General features: G+C 38.7%; 1 protein-coding gene across 2 annotated transcripts in view; it reads left to right on the top strand.

Annotated features, from left to right (window-relative positions):
* katnb1 (katanin p80 (WD repeat containing) subunit B 1) overlaps positions 1-23,566 on the top strand; it is a 77,223-nt gene that overhangs the window by 34,989 nt on the left and 18,668 nt on the right. For both annotated transcript variants that reach the window (XM_063066677.1, XM_063066676.1), the window contains exons 9-13: positions 53-203; positions 2,320-2,507; positions 8,572-8,705; positions 20,853-20,903; positions 21,428-21,504. In XM_063066677.1, coding sequence (XP_062922747.1) covers positions 53-203; positions 2,320-2,507; positions 8,572-8,705; positions 20,853-20,903; positions 21,428-21,504 — 601 coding nt within the window. The remainder of the gene's footprint in view (positions 1-52; positions 204-2,319; positions 2,508-8,571; positions 8,706-20,852; positions 20,904-21,427; positions 21,505-23,566) is intronic.

Genomic DNA, 23,566 nt, shown 5'->3' with positions numbered 1-23,566 from the left:
TTTTGCCATTGACAAAACTGTTGATACTTTTCCCATTCTCTATCTGTTTCAGGTGTATTTTGTTCAATCCAGATGGTTGTTGTCTATACAGCGGATCTCAGGATTCATTGCATGTATATGGATGGGAACCTCCACGTTGTTTTGATGTACTTCCTGTTAATTGGGGCAGAGCAGCAGACCTTGCCATCTGTTCCAATCAGTTGGTATGTCCTGTACAATTATGGGTGTTGAACAGTATAAGATGAACAGTTAGGATGAGTCCAGTCAAGTAATGGAATTTCATATAGTAATTAAAATACTGTACACCTTAGTTATGTGGAGTTAATACACCAAGAGAAATTTGCACTGCTAAGCAAAAGAGATTAACGTAACAGATGAATGCTATAAGGATTAATACTGACAAAACAACAAATATCACGACACATGTCAGTGACAATAAATCTGATTCTGATATATACGTTCATTTTAGCAAAATACTGTTGATGCTGGTAGTGTGAAAAAGAAACAGAGAATCTTGATCAAGGCACCATCAGTGGAGAGAGTAGGTGAACTTTGATCAATTTCTTATGGAAGGTTATCGTTTTGAAAAGTATCTCTTCACTGATGCTTGACAGGACTATTTCCAGCATTTTCTTTTTCTATTCCTATGTAATACATGTTTGTCAGACCTATAGTATGATTTTTCCCTTTATGGTTTTCTGTGGAAATTCCCTAATGTCCTGACCAAAATTCTTATTAATACCACTTAAAATAAGTTCACTGTTCACTCGTCTTGTCTCTCTGAGAGTTTGTTTTACAAATTGCAACTGTTTGTTTGTACTTATTCAGAATAATTCACTCAGTACTGAGATATCTGAGGTTCATTTAATATTTTTCAGATCACTGTCTATAAAATGTAGTATTGATGTTGCAAAAGATTCAGAGATGCTTTAGATTGCAATGAAATGAACTGTGAATAGAAATTAATCATTGGAAAATGTTTATTCTGATACTGATGGCCTCCATTTATAAAACTGTTGGATCAAATTATGTGGAAGAAGAAAAGCAAGGTGTGTGCGAGCGAAATGAAATTTATTTGTGGTGTCAGTTATTTTCCTATTGCTTTTGGAAATAATCCCTCATTCCTTTATCCTATTTCACCTTGTTGAAGAGAGAAATGCAGATTATCAGCATATCTGCTGCAGGGTTGCTGCTCCAAAAGATGACAGTCAATTTTTTTTTTGGAGGAATTGAGCTTTTAGATCATGTTCAGCAGTCATGGCCCAATGTAGCTCATCATTACTGTACAATTCCTTGGATATGAGTTCCTGATATCACACGAGTAAGAAAGGTCCCCAGATGATTTGTGTTGTTTGTAGTTTTTGATAACTCCATTAAAAGAGAATGGTTATGATTAGCAACAGGGTGTCTAGAGTTATAGAACACTATAGCACAGAAACACACCCACCTAGTCTGTGCTAGTCTCAAAGACCTGCACCTAGACCATAACCCTGCATACCCCTCCCATCCATGTACTTGTCCAAACTTCTCTTAAATATTGCAATTGAACCTGCATCCACTACTCTCTTGACAGCTTGTTCCACAGACTCACCACACTCTGAGTGAAGAAGTTTCTCCTCATGTTCCCCTTAAACATTTCTCCTTTCACCCAAATTTTGACCAGTGAAAAAAAACCTGCTTGCATATCTATGCTCCTCATAATTTTTTATGCCTCTATCAAATCTCCCCTCATCCTTTTGCACCCAAGGGAATCAAGTCGTCACCTATTCAACCTTTCTCTATAACTATAATTGTTTCTGTTATTGTACTTTTTCTTCATGAATCATAATGATTTAGCAGAATAGTTGTTTTGGTGGTTCTATAGAAATGTAAAACATGAGTTTGACATTGTGCCAAAGATTAACAATTTTAAAATTAATTTCCTACTAATGTTTTTGCAGTTTAATAATCAGAACTGGAACTAAACTGCACTGTTGTTGAGTTGCCTGTTAAACCTTGTGTTTCCTATTTGTGTAGTATTGTAAAGGGGTGATCTGTATTTTGGCTTGAAGCTTTGAATTGAATGGATTGAACTGAGATCTGATTCAATGCAGTGGATTATCATGTTCTTGGTAATGGTACTTTAGGTTGTTAATTGAAATAAATGGTTATTAAATAGCTTTTTTAAATGATTAGCAAAATTGCACATTACAATAGTAGTATGTGAAATAATATAAGTTTGCCTGAGCAACTGCTGTAATCTTTAATGTAAAAGGTAAGCATTCTTTACTCTTTACCTCAGCTTCTGTTTCATATCTTTGTGATTTGTTTACATAATAGATCGGAGCTTCATTCAGTCAGGTGACAGTCTCAACATTTGTGGTGGATCTGAATAGAGTGAAGAAGACTGGTTCAATTGTCCAGGGCACAATTGAAGATGAAAAACTCTTCAATCTGTCAGAAATGAAAGGAGCTGCACTCAGACGCAACTATGAGCGGCCCTTAACCACATGCAGCAGACCTCAAAGGTAAAGTATGTTCTATATTATTAATCCAAGGGGAATCCAGATCTCCAAATCCTTTTATCGATGTTGTTCAACTCTAGGCATTGCTTTTTGTTTTGCTTTATTAGTTTATTTGCTGTTTCTGTGTGGGCATTGGTTTAAGTTTGTCCAAGTGCCATGATCAAAAGAAACACTTTAACGGTGAAGGTGAAGAAGATGGTTACTTTGAATAAGTTTAAAATTCCCTTTATAGTCCCTATCCTTTGCAAGGAATAAGCACTTTGGAAGTTGTAAAGTTTCAGATAAAACATAATTGTAACTGCCTCTTTATGTTGGCTCAAGACAAATTACAGAATCGGGTTACAATGTGGCTCATCTGGAATGGGGTTGAATAATGCTTTACCATTTCCCTTAGAATTACATTTCTTAAAGGTAAGGGGAGGAAAGTTTAAGGGAAATGTCAGAGGTAGGTTATTGACACGGGTGTAGATGCCTGGAATGCGCAGCTGGGGGTGGTGGTAGAGGTTGATTCAATAGGGACAGTTAAATGTCTCTTGGATAGACACATGGATGTAAGAAAACTAAGGTTTATGAGCTGTATAGGAGCAACAGGATGGATTAATTGTGGAGTAGGTTTGTATAAGTTGGCACAACATTGTGCCTGAAGGGGCCTGTACTGTTCTATATTCTTAGGAATTTGTAGCATAGAGAAAGCCAGTTTAGGGCAATAAGTGAGCGCTTCTGTTTATTCACAGAGGAATTTTGTTTAATTTCTTGTACCTGTCCAATTTTTGTGTCATAGTTTCCTAAACTATTTATTTGAATCATTCTTTGATCTGCTTTAATTATTAACATAGACAGTGTTACCCATGAATCAACAGCTTCACAGCCCTCCATTAAAATGAGAGTTTTTTCTCTCTCTGTCTAAAGTTCCTATTCTTAGTTTTGAACTGGTCATTTGTAACAGTGAAACACGTTTAATGGATTTTAATTTGTTCTATACCTCTAAATTCACATTTGGCCATCACTGGCACACTGCTGTTAGGTTAATCATGTATGACTTAGAGACAAACTTGTTAGTGATAGTGCTCCAGTGCTGTCACATTGGGTGGTGGAAACTGTATAGCAGACAGGAAGTAGTCTGATCAGAATGGATGGTCATCGAGCAGGTGTTGCTTCATTGTTATACTGGATGGCTTGACAAGAACATATGATCATAGAAATAAAAGGAGGAGTATTGTGCCATTTGGTAAGATAATCTTGAACTTTTAGTCCTGCACCACTTTCCTGTACTAATACCATGATACCCTTTTTTCCCCCAAAATAATTGAGGTTGTAGAATTTCAGCTATCTTTGAAATCCAGGACCGCAGCATACACTCAGGATACTTTTGGATTGCAGTATCCCTTGCGTTCGTTCTTCATCAGAATGAATGGGATTTCCTGTAAACAAGCTACAGTAATGGTGGGAACTTACTGAAGTGGAGATAAATTGTCCACTCGTACATTCAAAGATGATTAACCGTTTTGTACTTTCTTGTTTGGCTTTTGTTATTCTTGTGAGCAGTTATTTTTTAAAATCACATATTAGCGTGTGCAGCTATTTATTATTGTGACAGAAATGCAGATTGTGAAATCGCTTGGTATCTCATGGAGAAAAATTTATTGCAGGAAGGGCTAATGTCCTGGTGGTGGAAGCTGGATCATTAGAAACAAAGTGGAGATGGATAAATATTAATAGCAGGGAATGGAAAGGCATGGAGAAGTGCATAGCAGAGGAGTTGAGGCCAGCATAGATCAGACATGATCATATTTGAACAGCTGCATGACGTGTATCTTGCTCAATTACTGTTCACTACTTTTTTGGGGGCTGTTCGTAGGGAACTTTTGCACAGGACTGAAAGAAGCTTTAGAAGGTAGTAGATCTAGTCATCTCCATCTTGGGTACTCGCCTGCAAAGTACCCAGGACATCTTTAGGGAGCAGTGTCTCAGAAAGGCAGCATCCATTATTAAGGACTTCCAGCACCCAGGACATGCCCTTTTCTCATTGTTACCATCAGGTAGGAGGTACAGAAGCCTGAAGGCACACACTCAGCAATTCAGGAAAAGCTTCTTTCCCCTCTGCCATCCGATTCCTAAATGGACATTGAAGCTTTGGACAGTACCTCACTTTTTAAAAAATATACAGTATTTCTGTTTTTTCACGTTTTAAAAAAATCTATTCAATATACGTAATTGATCTCCCCCATTTCACGTACATCTGCTCTCACTCCATCCTCCTGTCACCCCACTAGGAATAGGGTTCCCCTGGACCTCACCTACCACCCCACCAGCCTCTGGGTCCAACATATTATTCTCCGTAACTTCCGCCACCTCCAACGGGATCCCACCACGAAGCACATCTTTTCCTCCCCCCCTCTCTCTGCATTCTGCAGGGATTGCTCCCACGCAACTCCCTTGTCCATTCGTCCCCCCCGTCCCCCCCATCCCTCCCCATGATCTCCCTCCTGGCACTTATCCGTGTAAGCGGAACAAGTGCTACACATACCCTTACACTTCCTCCCTTACCACCATTCAGGGCCCCAAACAGTCCTTCCAGGTGAGGCAACACTTCACCTGTGAGTCGGCTGGGGTGATATACTGCATCCGGTGCTCCCGATGTGGCCTTTTATATATTGGCGAGACCCGACGCAGACTGGGAGACCGCTTTGCTGAACACCTACGCTCTGTCCACCAGAGAAAGCAGGATCTTCCAGTGGCCACACATTTTAATTCCACATCCCATTCCCATTCTGACATGTCTATCTACTGTAAAGGTGAAGCCACACTCAGGTTGGAGGAACAACACCTTATATTCCATCTGGGTAGCCTCCAACTTGATGGCATGAACATCGACTTCTCTAACTTCCGCAAATGCCCCACCTCCCCCTCGTACCCCATCTGTTACTTATTTTTATACACACATTCTTTCTCTCACTCTCCTTTTTCTCCCTCTGTCCCTCTGAATATACCCCTTGCCCATCCGCTGGGTTCCCCCCCCGTCTTTCTTCCCGGACCTCCTGTCCCATGATCCTCTCGTATCCCTTTTGCCTATCACCTGTCCAGCTCTTGGCTCCATCCCTCCCTCTCCTGTCTTCCCCTATCATTTTGGATCTCCCCCTCCCTCTCCAACTTTCAAATCCCTTACTCACTCTTCCTTCAGTTAGTCCTGACGAAGGGTCTCGGCCTGAAACGTCGACTGCACCTCTTCCTAGAGATGCTGCCTGGCCTGCTGCGTTCACCAGCAACTTTGATGTGTGTTGCTTGAATTTCCAGCATCTGCAGAATTCCTGTCATTTACGTAATTGATTTACTTGTTTATTTATTATTTTGTTTTATTTATTATCATTATTATTTTTTTCCTCTCTGCTAGATTATGTGTTGCATTGAACTGCTGCTGCTAAGTTAACAAATTTCATGTCACATGTCGGTGATAATAAACCTGATTCTGATTCCGATATGTCCAAGTAAACTGCCAGAACATTTATGGGAACTCGGCTTGCAATTTTGAGAGAGAAGACTATTCTGTACATTAATCAGCAGCAGACTTCAGAAATTGAGTTGTCATTGCAGATGCTAGAATGGCCCATTTGTGCTGGGGGGATCTAGCCCCCATGCAATGCTGTCATTGTTATTGGGAAGACCAGGGGTTTCTTTACTTGCCTCTTCTGTGCCACAAATATTATTTGCCATTTATCTTTATCTCTGGATTGCTTTACTTGCTGAGGAGTTGGGAATGGACTGGATCATTCTGAATCATCAACAAATATCCCCAAGTAAAAGGTGGAAGTGTGTGTTTCATAATAAACTCTTGATGGTGCTCTGATGTAGCAGTTTTGTCAAACTTGTGTTTTTCTCCCCCAACTTGAATTGCCAAGTGCCATCTGTTCTATTTACCGATAGAGTTCTCCTTCATAATCCTGACGGTAGTTTACATACCATCAGCGGCCAAATATGATCAAGCACTTGAGGTACTGCGTGATGCTGTCTCCAAACAAGTAACAGTTCACTCCGAAGCATTTCAAATCATAGTTGGGGACTTCAACCAGGCTTGCTTGAGGGAAGTCCTGCTTAACTACCATCAATGTATAACCTGTAGACCAGAGGTCTCAACACACTAGACCACTGTTATACTAAGATAAAGAATGCCTACTGTGCCATGTCCAGACTGCATTTCGGTAAATCAGATGCTAAAGAGCAAAGCTCCAGAGATTAGGACAATAAAGAGGTGGTCGTGGGAGGTACAGGAACGGCTAAGGGATTGCTTTGAGTCCGTGGACTGGGCCATATTCAAGGACTCATCTGTAGATCTAAATGAATACACCATGGTTGTCATGGACTTTACGAAAACAGTTAAAGATGAGTGTATCCTCACAAAATCATTCGGAGTCTTCCCCAACCAGAATCTCTAGATGAACCATGAGATCTGCAATCTGCTGAGGGCCAGATCAGAGGCATTCAAGTATGGTAACCAAGAAAGTTACCAGAGGTCCAGGTATAATCTCTGGAAAGCCAACTCGCAGGTTTAGTGTTAATTCTGGACCAAACTTGAATCAAAGAAGGATGCTGGACGATTGAGACAGGGCTTGAATACCATCACCTCTTATAAAGTTAAATCAAGCGACATAGGTGACAAAAGGGCTTCTCTTCCAGAAGAGCTCAATGGCTTCTATGCTCACTTTGACTGTCAAAGCATAGAGGAACCATCACGAACTCCTGAAGTCCCTAATGATCCAGTGATTTCAGTTTCCAAGCCTGACGTATGAGCAGCCTTCAGGAGGGTGAACCCACAAAAAGTATCTGACCCAGTAGGGTTATTTGGGCAGTTACTAAAATCCTGTGCTGATCAACTGGCTGGACTGTTCACTGAGATCTTTAACCTCTCACTTCGGCAGTCTGAGGTACCCACCGGCTTCAAGCAGGCTTCAATTAAATGGGTGCCTAAGAAGAATGTGGTAACCTGCCTCAAAGACTCGTCCAGTTGTACTTGCATCTACTGTGATGGAGTGCTTTGAAAGGTTGGAGATGAAACATCAACCTCAGCCTGAGAAGTGACTCGGATCCCCTCCAAAATGCCTACTGGAGCAACAGGTCCACAGCAGATGCCATTTCAATGGATCTTCACTCAACCCTGGAACATCTAGACAGCAAAGGTGTGTACATAGGGATGCTCTTTATCAACTACAGCTCAGCATTCAAAACCATCATCCCCTCAAAACTAATCAATAAGCCTCAAGACCTTGGTTTCAATACCTCCTTGTGCAATTGGATCTTTGATTTCCTCACTTGCAGACCTCAGTCAGTTCAGATTGGCAACAACATCTCCACGATCTCTATCAGCACAGGAACACCACAAGGTTGTGTGCTTAGCCCCCTACTCTAATCACTTTACACTTGTGACTGTGTGGCTAAGTGCAGCTCCTATGCCATATTCAAGTTTGCTGACGACAAGACTGTCATAGGCAGAATCAAAGGTGGAGACAAATCAACATATAGGAGAGAGATTGAAAATCTGGCTGAGTGGTGCCATAACAACAACATCTCACTCAGCGTCAGCAAGACCAAAGAGCTGGTTATTGATTTCAGGAGGAGGAAACAAGCGGTCCGTGAGCCAGTCCTCAGGAAGATCAGAGGTCGAGCGGGTCAGCAACTTTAGAGTCGTAGAGAAGTACAGCACAGAAACAGGAAGATGACATATTCCAACCCTGAAGCTCCTTTGACGTGTCTCTGTTGCTACAGATCTGGTCAACTGCTCATATCTAAATTAATCCATTTTTCAGGACCATAATTTGTGCCAAACCCTTACTGCAGAATTTCAGCCCATATCCGTTCTTCCTCCTTAAAACTGTCTCTTTGACTAAGCTTTTGCCATGAATACCTTTCCATGCCTCAGCACTGGCTTTACTTGTGTTCCTCCTGTGAACCACTGTAAAGGGTTTTCACATGGAGTGTACCAGATGTTATGGATGAAGTTGATAGATGGAGATCATCTACTGTAATTATTCTGATTTACTCTTTCCAAATGCATTTTTTTTTTCTCTCTTGGTAGCAAAGTGAAAGAAGAGCTGGAGAATGAAGGAAGAAACCCTGGTGCAGAAGAGGAGAAGGACGACAAGGAGTCGACTGCAGAGATCCGAAACCCAGAGGAATACAAGGAGATCTTTCAGCCACACAATGCCATTGGTCAGCAAACCACATCTCTTTATATTTCTGCATAGAGCCTACAGCATGAAAAAAAGCTCATCCTGTGTTACTTAGCAAGCTAGTCCCATCTGCTCTCCTTTGACCAGTAACCCTTTAAAGCTCTCCTATTCATGTACTTACCTAGATAGTTTTTAAGTATTGTTAATGTGCCTGCCTCAAGCACTATTTCTGTTTATGTCCTTTTTAAATCTCTCACTCTGATTTTAAACCTATGCCTTCTTATTTTAGGCACTTCTTCCCTGGGGAAAAGACTATGTGCTTTCAGCCTGTCTATGCCCTCGTGATTTCTATATCTCTATCAGAATACGCACCCCCCCCCCCATCTCCTATGTTCTGGGGATTAAAGCCTTAGTCTGTGTTACCCTTCTTTGTAATTTAGAACCCCAAGCCCAGGCAGCATCCTGGTAAATCTTTTCTGCAGTGTTTTCTAATTTAAAAATATCTATCCTTCAACAGGTTGACCAGACCGGTACACAATGCTCCAAGTGTGTCCTCACCAATGCCCTTTATAACTGCAATATACCTTCCCAATTCTGATACTCAATAGCCTAACTGATGAAGGCCAGCATACCAAACAACACCTTCACTTTCTTATCTACCTGTAACACCCTGTTTAGCGAGCTATGCACTTGCACTCCTAGGTCCTGTGTTCCATGACACTCCCCGCAGCTCTACCTTTCACTGCATAAATTTTATTTGTCTCGGAGGGAGATTGAAAATTTGTATGAGTGGTACATTAACAATAACTTTTCACTCAATGCCAGCAAAATCAAACTGATTATTGATTACAGGAGTTCCATGTTCCTCAATAGGGGATCCGAGGTGGAGGATGCCAGTAACTTTTAAATTCCCTGATGGTAGCATATTAGAGAATCTGTCCTAGGGCAGAACAAAGAAGGCACAACAACACCTCTACTTTCTTAGAACTTTGCGTAGATATGGCATGCCATCTAAAACTTTATCAAGCATAGAAAATAGGTGCAGGAGTAGGCTATTTGGCCCTTCGAGCCTGCACCGCCATTCAGTATGATCATGGCTGATCATCCAACTTAGAACCCTGTACCAGCCTTCCCTCCATACCCCCAATCCCTTTAGCCACAAGGGCCATATCTAACTCCCTCTTAAATATAGCCAATGAACTGGCCTCAACTGTTTCCTGTGTAAGAGAATTCCATAGATTCACCACTCTCTTTGTGAAGAAGTTTATCCTGATCTCGGTCCTAAAAGGCTTCCCCTTTATCCTCAAACTGTGACCCCTCGTTCTGGACTTACCCCACATCGGGAACAATCTTCCTGCATCCAGCCTGTCCAATCCCTTTAGGTTTTTATACATTTCAATGAGATCCCTCCCTCAATCTTCTAAATTCCAGAGAGTATAAGCCTAGTCAATCCAGTCTTTCACCATATGAAAGTCCTGCCATCAATCTGGTGAACCTTCTTTGTACTCCCTCTATGGCAAGAATGCGTTTCCTCAGATTAGGGGACCAAAACTGCACACAATACTCCAGGTGTGGTCTCACCAAGGCCTTGTACAACTGCAGTAGTACCTCCCTGCTCCTGTACTCGAATCCTCTTGCTATGAATGCCAGCATACCATTTGCCTTTTTCACCGCCTGCTGTACCTGCATGCCCACTTTCAATGACTGCTGTATAATGACACCCAGGTCTCGTTGCACCTCCCCTTTTCCTAATCGGCCACCATTCAGATAATAATCTGTTTTCCTGTTTTTGCCACCAAAGTGGATAACCTCACATTTATTCACATTAAATTGCATCTGCCATGAATTTGCCCACTCACCTAACCTATCTAAGTCACCCTGCATCCTCTTAGCATCCTCCTCACAGCTAACACTGCCGCCCAGCTTCATGTCATCCGCAAACTTGGAGATGCTGCATTTAATTCCCTCATCTAAGTCATTAATATATATTGTAAACACTGGGGTCTCAGCACTGAGCCTTGCGGTACCACACTAGTCACTACCTACCATTCTGAAAAGGTCCCATTTATTCCCACTCTTTGTTTCCTGTCTGCCAACCAATTCTCTATCCACATCAATACCTTACCCCCAATACCGTGTGCTTTAAGTTTGCACACTAATCTCCTGTGTGGGACCTTGTCAAAAGCCTTTTGAAAATCCAAATATACCACATCCACTGGTTCTCCCCTATCCACGCTACTAGTTACAACCTCAAAAAATTCTATGAGATTCGTCAGACATGATTTTCCTTTCACAAATCCATGCTGACTTTGTCCGATGATTTCACTGCTTTCCAAATATGCTGTTATCACATCTTTGATAACTGACTCTAGCATTTTCCCCACCACTGATATTAGGCTAACCAGTCTATAATTCCCCGGTTTCTCTCTCCCTCCTTTTTTAAAAAGCGAGGTTACATTAGTCACCCTCCAATCCTCAGGAACTAGTCGAGAATCTAAAGAGATTTGAAAAATTATTGCTAATGCATCCACTATTTCTTGGGCTACTTCCTTAAGCACTCTGGGATGCAGACTATCTGGCCCTGAGGATTTACCTGCCTTTAATCCCTTCAATTTATCTAACACCACTTCCCTACTAACATGTATTTCCCTCAGTTCCTCCATCTCACTAGACCCTCTGTCCCCTACTATTTCCAGAAGATTATTTATGTCCTCCTTAGTGAAGACAGAACCAAAGTAGTTATTCAATTGGTCTGCCATGTCCTTGTTCCTCATAATCAATTCACCTGTTTCTGTCTGTAGGGAACCTACATTTGTCAAACCTCTATAGATGCACAGTGGAGAGTATCCTGAATGGTTGCATCACGGCCTGGTATGAAAACACCAATGTTCAGGAATAGAAAAGTCTGCAGAAAGTGTGGATTCAGCCCAGTCCATCACAGGAAAAGCTTTCCCCATTGCTGAGCACATTTCCAAGGTGTGCTGCTATAAGAAAGCAGGTTCCATCATTAAGTATCCCCATCATGCAGACAATGCTCTCTTCTTGCTACTACCATCAGCTAGGAGGTTTAGGATATTTGGGTCCCATACCCCCAGGTTCACGAGCAATTATTACCCTTCAACCATCAGGTTCCTGAACCAGCTTGGATAAATTCACTCAACCTACAGACTCACTTTCAAGAATTCTACAACTTAGTATTTATTTACTTTATTTTATTATTTTCACAATTTGTCTTTTGCACATTAGTTTTTCTCAGTCTTTTGTTACTTACAGTTTTTCATAAATTCTATTGTAGTTTATTTTCCTGTAAATGCCTCCTAGAAAACAAATCTCAAGGTAGTATATGGTGACAAGTGTCCTTTGATAATTTACTTTGAACTTGCCCTCATTTATCTCCCAAAATGTAATTACTCACATTTATCGGGATTGAAAGCCTTTTGTCAATCCTCAGCTGAACAGTCTTCCTGTAATTTTTCCTAATCTTGTGCACTACCTATACCACCACCTATTTTAGTACAGGTTGACCTTCACTAATCTGACTACCTGTAATCTGGTTCCTCTGATAATCCGGCACTGAATATGCTTAATGTGATCCTTCCGTAATTCGGCATTTTCACAAATCTGGCACTCCTCAGGTCCCAATGGTGCCGGATTAGTGAAGGTCGACCTGTATCATCTGCAGACTTACTAACCACATCTTGCATCCAAATTGCTCATATGAATTGCAAACAACATAGGTCCCAACACCAATCCCTGTGGCACATTATGAATCATGGGCCTCCAGTCCAAGAAACAAGCATCAACTGTCACCCTCTGCTTTGCATCACTGAACCAATTATGAGTCTAATTTACTATCCATCCCTAGACTCCATGCAACTTAATATTACAGACATCTTGCTGTGAGGACATTGTTAAAGGCCTTGCTAAAGTTCGTGTGAACAACATCCATTCCTCCACCCTCATCTATGCACCTTGTTATAGAACATAGAATAGTACAGCACAGTACTCCAAGAATTTTGTCAGATGTAACTTTCCACGCACAAAGCAGTGCTGACTGTCCTGAATCAGGCCCTGTCTTTCCAAATGTTGGTGGATCCTGTCTCAGCAATTTGCCATTGTTGGGCTCACTGGCCTGTTGTTTCCTAGTTTGTTCTTGCTTTTTTTTTAAAAACAATGCTACCACATTAGCTACTCTGCAGTCCTCTGGACCCTCACCTGTGGCCAGAAATTAAGCAAAAATATCTGCAAAGGCCTCTATTATTTCTTCTGTACCTTCCCATAAAGTCAGACCTTGGACTTTAAAGCCTTCAGTACCTCCTACTGTTAATTCATATGCGGTCCGAGACAACACTACTCATTTCCCCTATTTTCTTTGCTTGTATCGTTTTCTCTACAGTAAACACTGAAGAGAAATCTTTATTGGGGGCGTCACGTGATGACGTGGGATTGAGACGTGTAAATCCAGCTCTCCCGCAACAAGTCAGTAAAGTACCGTATAAACAAAACAAAGTTAGTAAATATTTTCTGAAAACTATTTATAAACTTTGTAAGACTACTTTACGATATGCCTCCTAAACCGCAACAAAAGAAGTCTGCTGTTGCAAAGCAGCTGCGAGACGGGAAGAAAAAAGGGCCTACTGCAACGATGGAGCCTCGGACTCAGGTTGGATCTCCTTCGGTAGAACAGGGAGCAATGGCGGTGGTAACGGCTTCTTCGAAGAAGACACCGGAAATGCGCATGCGCAAAGAAGAGCGCATGCGCAAATCGACACAACGCAAACTACAAGAACCGACAGCCACTGCAATTGAAAATGACTCAGAGTCAGAATTGGATTCTGCAGAGAACACAGATGAAGAAGAGGAGGAAGAATTGGGAGCGATTGGAAGTAAAGGAGGTGATAGAGACATGAGAGAGGCTATATTGCAATTAACGGCTGAATTAAGAAAAGTAAGAGAAGAGCTTAGAGATACGAAGATGTGCTATGATAAAGTTATGGCAAGACAGGACAAAATGGATAAGAAGCTTCAGAAGATGGAAAGAGCAATGGGGCATATGAATGATAGAGTGGAAAAAGCAGAAAATGATTTGCTTGTCTGGAATTCGGAAAGAAACCGACTCTTGGAGAAAGTGGACATGTTGGAAAATTTTAGTAGACGTAATAATATTAAAATTGTTTGTCTTAAAGAAGGTATGGAGGGAGATAAACCAATAGAATTTTTTCAAAGATGGATCCCAGATGTTTTGCAAATGGAAGAGGAGGTTCGACCAATTGAAATTGAGCGGGCACATAGAGGTTTAAGACCAAAACCAAAAGATGACCAATATCCATGATCAATTTTAATAAAATTCTTAAGATTTCAAGACAAGGAAAGGATTCTACAGGCAGCTGCTCGAGCTGCCAAAGATAGAAAAGGGCCATTGATAATTAAAGGGAACAAAATTTTTTTCTATCCTGATATAAGTTACAAACTTTTGAAGAGAAGGAAGAAATTTAATCCAGTGATAAAAACCCTATGGGATCATGGTTATCAATTTATACTGCGTTATCCTGCAACCTTGAAGATTTTTTTGCCTGGTGGAGAAAAAAGATTTTTTGATGACTACCAGAAAGCAGAGCAGTTTGCGCGAGATTCTCTGAATATTCACCAGATACAAGAACAAACCCAGGAGAGCGAGATAGATTGAAGATGAAGATTGGGTTAAAGAATGGACTTGATGGATTTTTGAAGCTGGATGAATGTATAAATATATTATTAATTATACGAGGCGGGTAAGAAAGGTTAAAACTGGAGGAATATTAGTTGGGAATAGTAATACTAATTTTGTATATATATATATATAATGTTTTTTTGTTGCGAGGGAGCTGGAAGAAGCACTGATTGATTGCTACGCTAGTCATGTGTGCAAGCGTGGCTTTTGCCATGACCCTTTCATTCACAACATTAGTGGGGGCGGTATTTTGTTTTTTCTTTTTTTGTATTTTTTCTATCTTCTTTTTTCTTTCTGCCTGGAAGGTTGGGAGGGAGACACATAGCAACATGGTGAAGCTTAAAGAGATTCCCCAAGGAACTATGAGAGTTGAGAAGATAAATAATGTTTTAGATTGGAGTAACTTTGTTAAGAATAATGGCTAATTTATTGAATTTTTTGAGTTTTAATGTCAACGGGCTTAATGGACCAGTGAAAAGAAAAAGAATCTTAACACATATTAAAAAAATGAAGATAGATTTAGCTTTTTTACAGGAAACGCACCTAACGGAAGCAGAACATCAGAAACTAAAGAGAGATTGGGTGGGTAGTGTTGTTGCGGCTTCATTTAATTCAAAAGCGAGGGGAGTAGCAATATTGATTAATAAAACGTTACCAATTAGAATACAAAATGTAGTAACTGATTCTGCGGGGAGATATGTGATTATACATTGTCAACTTTTTTCTGAACTATGGACTTTTATGAATATTTATGCACCAAACGAAAATCATGCAAAATTCATACAAGAAGCTTTTCTGAATTTGGCGGATGCGCATGAAAAAATATTAATTGGAGGAGACTTTAATTTTTGCTTAGACCCAGTCTTAGATAGATTAACCAAGGCTGTTATAAAATCGAAGGTAGTAAATTTAACTTTATCATTGATGAAGGATTTAAATCTGATTGATATATGGAGAAGAATCAATCCTAAAGAAAGAGACTATTCGTTCTACTCCCATAGACATAAAACTTTCTCAAGGATAGATTTGTTTCTATTATCAATGCATATTCAACACAGAGTGAAAAATATGGAATATAAAGCAAGAATATTATCAGATCATTCCCCTTTATTAATGACAATAATAATGGCTGATAAGGAAGAAGTGGCTTATAGATGGAGATTTAATTCAACATTATTAAAACGTCAAGATTTTTGTGATTTTATGAAAAAGCAGATTCAATTTTTTTTGGATACAAATTTTCATTCAGTGGATGATAGATTTTTATTATGGGATGCAATGAAAGCATATCTTAGGGGCCAGATAATAAGTTATACGTCTAAAATTAAGAAAGAATATATGGCAGAACTAGATCAATTGGAAAAAGAGATTACAAAAATAGAAAAAGAATCTCAAAGGTATATGTCAGAAGAAAAACGAAAACAACTTGTCAATAAGAAGTTACAATATAATACGCTTCAGACATATAGAACGGAAAAAGCAATTATAAGAACTAAACAAAGGTATTATGAGTTAGGTGAGAGAGCACATAAAATTCTTGCCTGGCAGTTGAAAACAGAACAAGCTTCCAAGACAATAAATGCAATTAGAACAAGAGCAAATAAAATATCTTATAAACCTCTTGAAATAAATGAAACCTTTAAAAATTTTTATTCAGAATTATATCAATCAGAATCCCAAAATGATGTTAATGAGATAGAAAGGTTTTTATCACAAGTTTCTCTTCCAAAATTGAATTTGGAAGAACAGAAGGGATTAGATATGCCTTTTACATTAAAAGAAGTTGAAGAAGCTTTAGGATCACTCCAAAGTAATAAATCTCCAGGAGAAGATGGTTTTCCACCTGAATTTTATAAAAAATTTAAAGATTTATTATTTCCTCTTTTTATGGAACTAATACGTCAAGCAGAAAAAATACATAAACTTCCAGAATCTTTTTCAACAGCGATTGTAATAGTATTGCCAAAAAAAGACAGAGATCCTATGAAACCAGCATCATACAGGCCTATTTCTTTATTGAATACGGATTATAAAATAATAGCAAAAGTTTTATTGAATAGATTATCTAAATATTTACCAAAATTAATACATATGGATCAAACAGGATTTATTAAAAATAGACAATTGGCAGATAATGTAACCTGGCTACTCAGTATAATTCATTTGGCACAAAAAAGGGATGAGAAGAGTATAGTAACATACATCAAAGTTGCTGGTGAATGCAGCAGGCCAAGCAGCATCTGTAGGAAGAGGTGCAGTCGACGTTTCAGGCCGAGACCCTTCGTGAGAAGAGTATAGTAGTAGCTTTGGATGCAGAAAAAGCATTTGATAGATTAGAATGGGGTTTTTTATTTAAAGTACTAGAAAAATATGGGTTAGGAACATCTTTTATAAATTGGATTAAAACTTTAAATTCTAACCCTAAAGCTAAAGTAGTGACAAACTCTCAAATTTCAACACCATTCCAGCTAAAAAGGTCAACTAGACAAGGTTGTCCACTATCACCTGCTTTATTTGTATTGGCGATAGAGCCATTAGCAGAACTAATTAGAATTGATCCAGATATTATGAGTTTTAGAGTTAATCAGGAGGAATATAAAATTAATCTTTTTGCCGATGATGTTTTGATCTATTTAACAAATCCACAACATTCGTTACATAAATTATCTTCTAGATTGGATGAATATGGGAAGGTATCAGGTTACAAAATAAATTGGGATAAAAGTGAAATTTTACCTCTTACTAAAGGAGACTATAGTCAATGTCGATTAGTAACCCAATTTAGATGGCCGGTAAATGGTATAAAGTATTTAGGTATAAGACTTGATAATGGTGTAAAGAATTTATATAAATTTAATTATTTACCACTATTGAAAAAAATTCAAGAAGATCTTGACAAATGGATGATATTACCAATAACATTAGTAGGTAGAGTCAATGTTGTAAAAATGAATATATTTCCTAGATTACAGTATTTGTTTCAAACATTACCAATACAATTGCCACAGAAATTTTTTCAAGAGTTAAATAAATGTGTTAGAAAATTTCTTTGGAAAGGTAAAATGTCAAGAATATCATTGGAAAAATTGACATGTAAATTTGGGTTAGGAGGGTTACAACTTCCAAACTTTAAAAACTATTATAAAGCAAATCAACTTAGATTTATTGCATCTTTCTTCGATGATCGAAAACCAGCATGGATTAAAATAGAACTAGACAAGATAGGAGAAAATAGACCTGAAGATTTTATATATAAATGGGAATCTAAATTGATACGGGAAAAGAAAGAATCTCCTATATTAACACATTTGATTGATCTATGGAATAAGATAAATGTTGATAATGAAACACAGAAATCTCTATTAGCAAGGAGACCTTTGTTCCAAAACAGACTTATTCCTTTTACAATGGACAATCAACTTTTATATAATTGGTACCAAAAAGGGATTAAATTTATAGGAGATTGTTTTGAACGAGGTATATTGATGTCATTTGAACAATTAAAGGATAAATATAAAATATCTAATAATACTTTCTTTTGTTACTTTCAATTAAGGGCTTACTTAAAAGGTAAGCTGGGTCAAACAATGTTTTTGCCAAAACCTAATTAAAATGAAATTTTAATTCAAAAAGGGAAAATTAAAAAATTTATTTCTTGTATGTATAATTTGATTCAAGAACAGACAATTAAACAAGGAACCCATAAGTCAAAGCAAAAATGGGAAACAGATGTGAATATTAATATTGATGAAACAAATTGGTCAAGACTTTGCCTTGACAGTATGACAAATACAATAAATGTTCGACTTAGATTAGTACAATATAATTTTTTACACCAATTATATATTACACCGCAAAAAATAAATAGATTAAATTCAAATCTATCTGATAAATGTTTTCGGTGTAATCAAGAAATTGGTACTTTTTTTACATTCTACTTGGTCTTGTTTTAAAATTCAACCCTTTTGGATAAATTTAAGAATCTTATTGGAACAAATTACTGCAACTCAACTTCCACATAACCCTGTATTATTTTTATTAGGTGATATTGAAGGGATAAAACCGAAACTTAAATTGAATAAATATCAGAAAGAATTTATAAAAATTGCATTGGCAGTAGCTAAGAAGACTATAGCAGTTACTTGGAAATCTGATTCGTATTTAAGTATGGATCGTTGGAATAATGAAATGGCTAGTTCTATTCCACTCGAAAAAATTACTTATAATTTAAAGGATAAATATGTAACATTTTTGAATATTTGGTGCCCTTATTTACAAAAGATAGGATGGCATATTTAAGTGCTCCGATAAAGACTTTGGTCACTTGGGGAAAGTAACGAATAATTATACCAAATTTATTTTGAATCCCATGGAGCATGTGGAAACCTTCCAATACCCAGGCGGTTCTTTTCTTTCTTTCTTTTTTTTCTTTTTCTTTCTTTTTAGGTAGGACTATATATGGGGGGGGGAGGGTTAAGGGGAGGGGGGAGGGTAGATTCTATTTTTTTCATGTATTCTTTTTGAAAATTCAATAAAAATTATATTACAAAAAAAAAGAGAAATCTTTATTAAAGATCAAAACAGCGACTGTTCATTTCCTTCCATAGACATGTCTAAGCTGCTGAGTTCCTCCAGCATTTTGTGTGTGTGTTGCTCTGGATTTTCAGCATCTGCAGAATCTCTTGTGTCATTGATTTCCTTTCGTTCCACGTACAGGTGACAATGCTGGTCTTTTATTCTCTCCCGAGCCACCCTTTTAATATACCTATAGATTACCTCTTGGCATTATACGTTGTCTTGCCTGCTAGAGTATTCCCATATCCTCCTTTTTCCCTCCTGACATCTCTCTTAAGTGCACTCCTACAATTCTAGTCATCAAGAGATACACCAATTCGTAATTGTTTCTGAGCAGTGTATGCCTCCCTCTTTTTCCTAATTGGAGGCTCATCAACCAGTGTTCCTGAAGCCTGACCGTCTTGCCCTTCACTCTAACAGGAACATGTAGGCCCTGACCTCTTAACATCACATTTTTAAAGGCCTCCCTCATGACAGATACACTTTTCCCTACAAAGAACTTAACCCATTTACTCACTGCAAGATCCTGCCAAATCCCTCCTAAATTTACTCTGCCTCATTTCAGGACCTTAACCTGTGAACTGGTTGTATCCTTCTCCAAACTGTTTTACAACAAATAGAATTTTGTTTATTGGAACTCAGATTACTCACGGACTGACACTTCTGGCACTTGCCCTACCTCATTTGTCAGAAGGAGGTCCATTGTTGCACCCTCTCGACTAGTTCCGTCTGTTTACTGATAGAGGAATCGATTCTCAATGCTCTTGCATTTATATTGGACACAGTTTACAAATGTCACTCCATCCAAGCCTGTTGATCATGTTTAAATGTAAAGGATTTTATGAAAGTCATTGAAAGCATTTTGGTGAATAATTGCTTTCTGGTATTTGAGTATTCATAGAAAGTGTCCTTCATAGAAATAATTACTGAAGTGTCTCCTTCAAAGTGTGAGTTGCAATTAACATGCAATTAAAATCAAATGATGTTTGATGACATTTATTAATTTATCAGTTTCTTTGAAAATGAAAGATCGGATTTGTGTACATTGAAGACAGTCTCTTGGAAGTACAAACATTCTTACTTTTGACACTTTTTATGAATTTAGGTAATTGATTTAAATTGTAGTGCACTTTAAACAATGATAAAGAACACAATCTTAAATGACGTTGTGTGGGGTGAGATTTTTGCCTGAGGTGCACTGCTGGGGCGATGGTGGAAGCAGATATGATAATACAGTTTAAGAGGCGTCTGCACAGGCATATTAATGTGCAGGGAATGGAAGGATGCAGGCAGATGGAATTAACTTAATTTGATATCCTGGCTGGCACAAGCGTTGTGGGCCAAAGTGTCTGTTCTATGTTCTAATATTCTCTATTTCCACCATATGGCAACCATGTGCTTATGTCCCTGGTTCATCAAGGTACAGTGACAAGCTTGTCTCGCATTACTGTTCATACAATCAAATTAGTACACACTGCATTGAGATAGAGCAAGGTAAAACAATAACAGAATGCAGAATGAAGTGCAATAGCTACAGAGCAAGTAGACCGTGAGGTGCAAAATCATAATGAAGTAGATTGTGAATCCCATCTTGTCATTGATAATTGCAGTCAAAATGAGATTAATTGTATCAAACTACCTTTGAATTGTGCTTGCATTATTGAATCGGCATTCTCTAGGCAGCATATGGAGAACCCAGAGTTATGGGACCTCAAATATTATGTAGCTGCAGTAACAAATTCAGTGGCATACCGTTGTACCAAATTATATACAAAAACTTTTAAATGTGCTAATTATAAAATCCTTTTAACAGGATATAAACAGTTATTTTGTTAAGTTTAAAGCAAAGTGTTTATAAGTATATTGTGAAATATTGTTGCCGCCTTGGTGTTTTTCTGACAGCTCGAACTCCACCTCGGCGATCTGATCCATTCCCTGCTCCACCAGAAGATGGTAAGTCCGTTTTGGAGAATTTTTGTGTTTGTGGTCTATAGGTGTTGTGTGAGTTTCATCATTTTTTTTCTCTAGCATTGGGCACAGTTGTAGCCTTTTTAATTATTATCCCAGTTTCTATGATGTATTGAACATGTTTCCATGTGCACACTAGATGGCAGCTTACTACGTAATTGATCTTAACTGCAAGCTATTGTTTCCATTTACGTTGTCCTTGTTCCTTTGTTTTTGATGTTTAACCATATGGAGTGGATTCTCAAATTTTATGAAGTAATGTTTTTCTTCTCCCCTTCCAGTTAAAAGATTGAACACCTTTTGTTGTCTCTTTCTTTCAAACTTTTCCAGTTTTTTTTTATTCTGAGAGGATACTAAATAATCAAACGTCTACAAATGGCAATATCTTTTGGTAATTACCTTGTATGCAGTTTCAAATATTGTTTAATTCATGGTCAGTGATGATGCTGTTAAGTGCTCTTCTTTGTGTATGTTTTGTTCACACTGCATGATGGATTTTTTCTGTGTAGATACCATTTCAGTAAAGGAATCTGACAAAGTGACTCCTCCAACAGAGATGCACACTACCACAGTAAAGAGATTACAGGTCTGTAATGCTGTTTGAAAGACCTTGATCATAAATCATTAAATAACTTCTCTAGTCTATACATTCAATAGTTCCAAAATCTGGTACGTATACAGGGTTTATACATTCTATTCAGTTTTTCAAAACAAATCAACTACGAGATTTTGCATCTCCTTTTGTGTTTGGATTAGCCTTGCACTACTTGCCCCATTTATCCTCTGAATTGGGAAGTTAATAGAGGCCCAGTCATCTGCTGCTGGATTCAAATCAGTTTGTGAATGAATTATACTCCTTCTCAGTTAAAGCAGTCCTAACTATGGTATACACAGTCAAATTTGTTTTTGGTTACTATTAGATGCATTAAACATCAGCATAATTTCACTCCTTTGCCCAATTCAACTGTAGTCATCAGTTTAGAGCCCTAGAGGTCAAAAGTCTAGGATTTGTTACTCCACCTGCTTGAGATCCTCAGTTACAGTGTTCTCTCCGAGATGTGCCAGAGGATTTGGGGTTTAAAATTGTGTCATAATGAAAAAATTGGGGCGGGCCTGGCACATACTTTAACATTCTCCATTCAGTAAGATCATGGCTGATCCTTGATTTCTAGTCTACTTTCCTGATAGACCCTCATTCCTTCATTACTTTAGAGTTCAAACATGTATTGATCTTAGCTATAAACACACTGATCAACTGAGTGACCACTGGAGCAAAAAATTCCAAAGGTTCACAATCTTCATTTATTGAGACGTTGTCCCCTGATTTCATCAGATATATGCCTGAGTTTGATGGTTTTTGGACGCCAAGGGAAATTCGAAGGTGCAGGGTATTAGGTTGGTCAAATATTTAAGGCCCTGAATGGCAGAGCAAACTGGAGGTGCAATTTGTCCTGTTCCTGATCTACTCCTTTTGTTCTAGGAGCGGGTCAGTCACACAAGACGTCTTGTAATATTCAGGGCAATCTTTTGATAGCAGCCTTTATTCATATTTTGTTGACTAAACACTGTAAAGAGATTACTCATTGACATTGTATTGATACAGCTTTGGTTTGATTTTAGTGGTCAATAAGTTCCTGATGTCTTTCTAAAAAGATGTCAGTCATTCAATAAACAGGTGGTTTATAGGATTTTTCCAACAGTGGGTCTTCTCAAATTCCCAACAACATTCTTGCATAATTGCTCAGGTGTAAGGGTCTGGCAGATGGAGTACAATATTGCTAAATATGAGGTTATCCACTTTGGAAGAAAAATTGGATGATTATTTAAATGGTAAAAAAGTGCAGCATGCTGCTGTGTAGAAGGACTTGGGAGTGCTTGTGGTGGAAAATCTAGTCAGGTGGAAGAAGGCAGCATACATGAGGTTTAGGAAGCAAGGATCAGATGGGTCTATTGAGGAATATAGGGAAGCAGGAAAGGAGCTTAAGAAGGGGCTGAGAAGAGCAAGAAGGGGGCATGAGAAGGCCTTGGCGAGTAGGGTAAAGGAAAACCCCAAGGCATTCTTCAATTATGTGAAGGAAAAAAGGATGACAGGAGTGAAGGTAGGACCGATTAGAGATAAAGGTGGGAAGATGTGCCTGGAGGCTGTGGAAGTGAGCGAGGTCCTCAATTAATACTTCTCTTCGGTATTCACCAATGAGAGGGAACTTGATGATGGTGAGGACAATATGAGTGAGGTTGATGTTCTGGGGCACGTTGATATTAAGGGAGAGGAGGTGTTCGAGTTGTTAAAATATATTAGGACAGATAAGTCCCCAGGGCCTGACGGAATATTCCCCAGGCTTCTCCACGAGGCAAGAGAAGAGATTGCTGAGCCTCTGGCTAGGATCTTTATGTCCTTGTTGTCCACGGTAATGGTACCGGAGGATTGGAAGGAGGCGAATGTTGTCCCTTTGTTCAAAAAAGGTAGTAGGGATAGTCCGGGTAATTATAGACCAGTGAGCCTTACGTCTGTGGTGGGAAAGCTGTTGGAAAAGATTCTTAGAGATAGGATCTATAGGCATTTAGAGAATCATGGTCTGATCAAGGACAGTCAGCATGGCTTTGTGAAGGGCAGATCATGTCTAACAAGCCTGATAGAGTTCTTTGAG

This window comes from Mobula hypostoma, chromosome 14 (genome assembly GCF_963921235.1).
Source record: "Mobula hypostoma chromosome 14, sMobHyp1.1, whole genome shotgun sequence".
Classification (NCBI taxonomy): domain Eukaryota; kingdom Metazoa; phylum Chordata; class Chondrichthyes; order Myliobatiformes; family Myliobatidae; genus Mobula; species Mobula hypostoma.
This window is presented reverse-complemented; position numbering and strand designations above follow the sequence as displayed.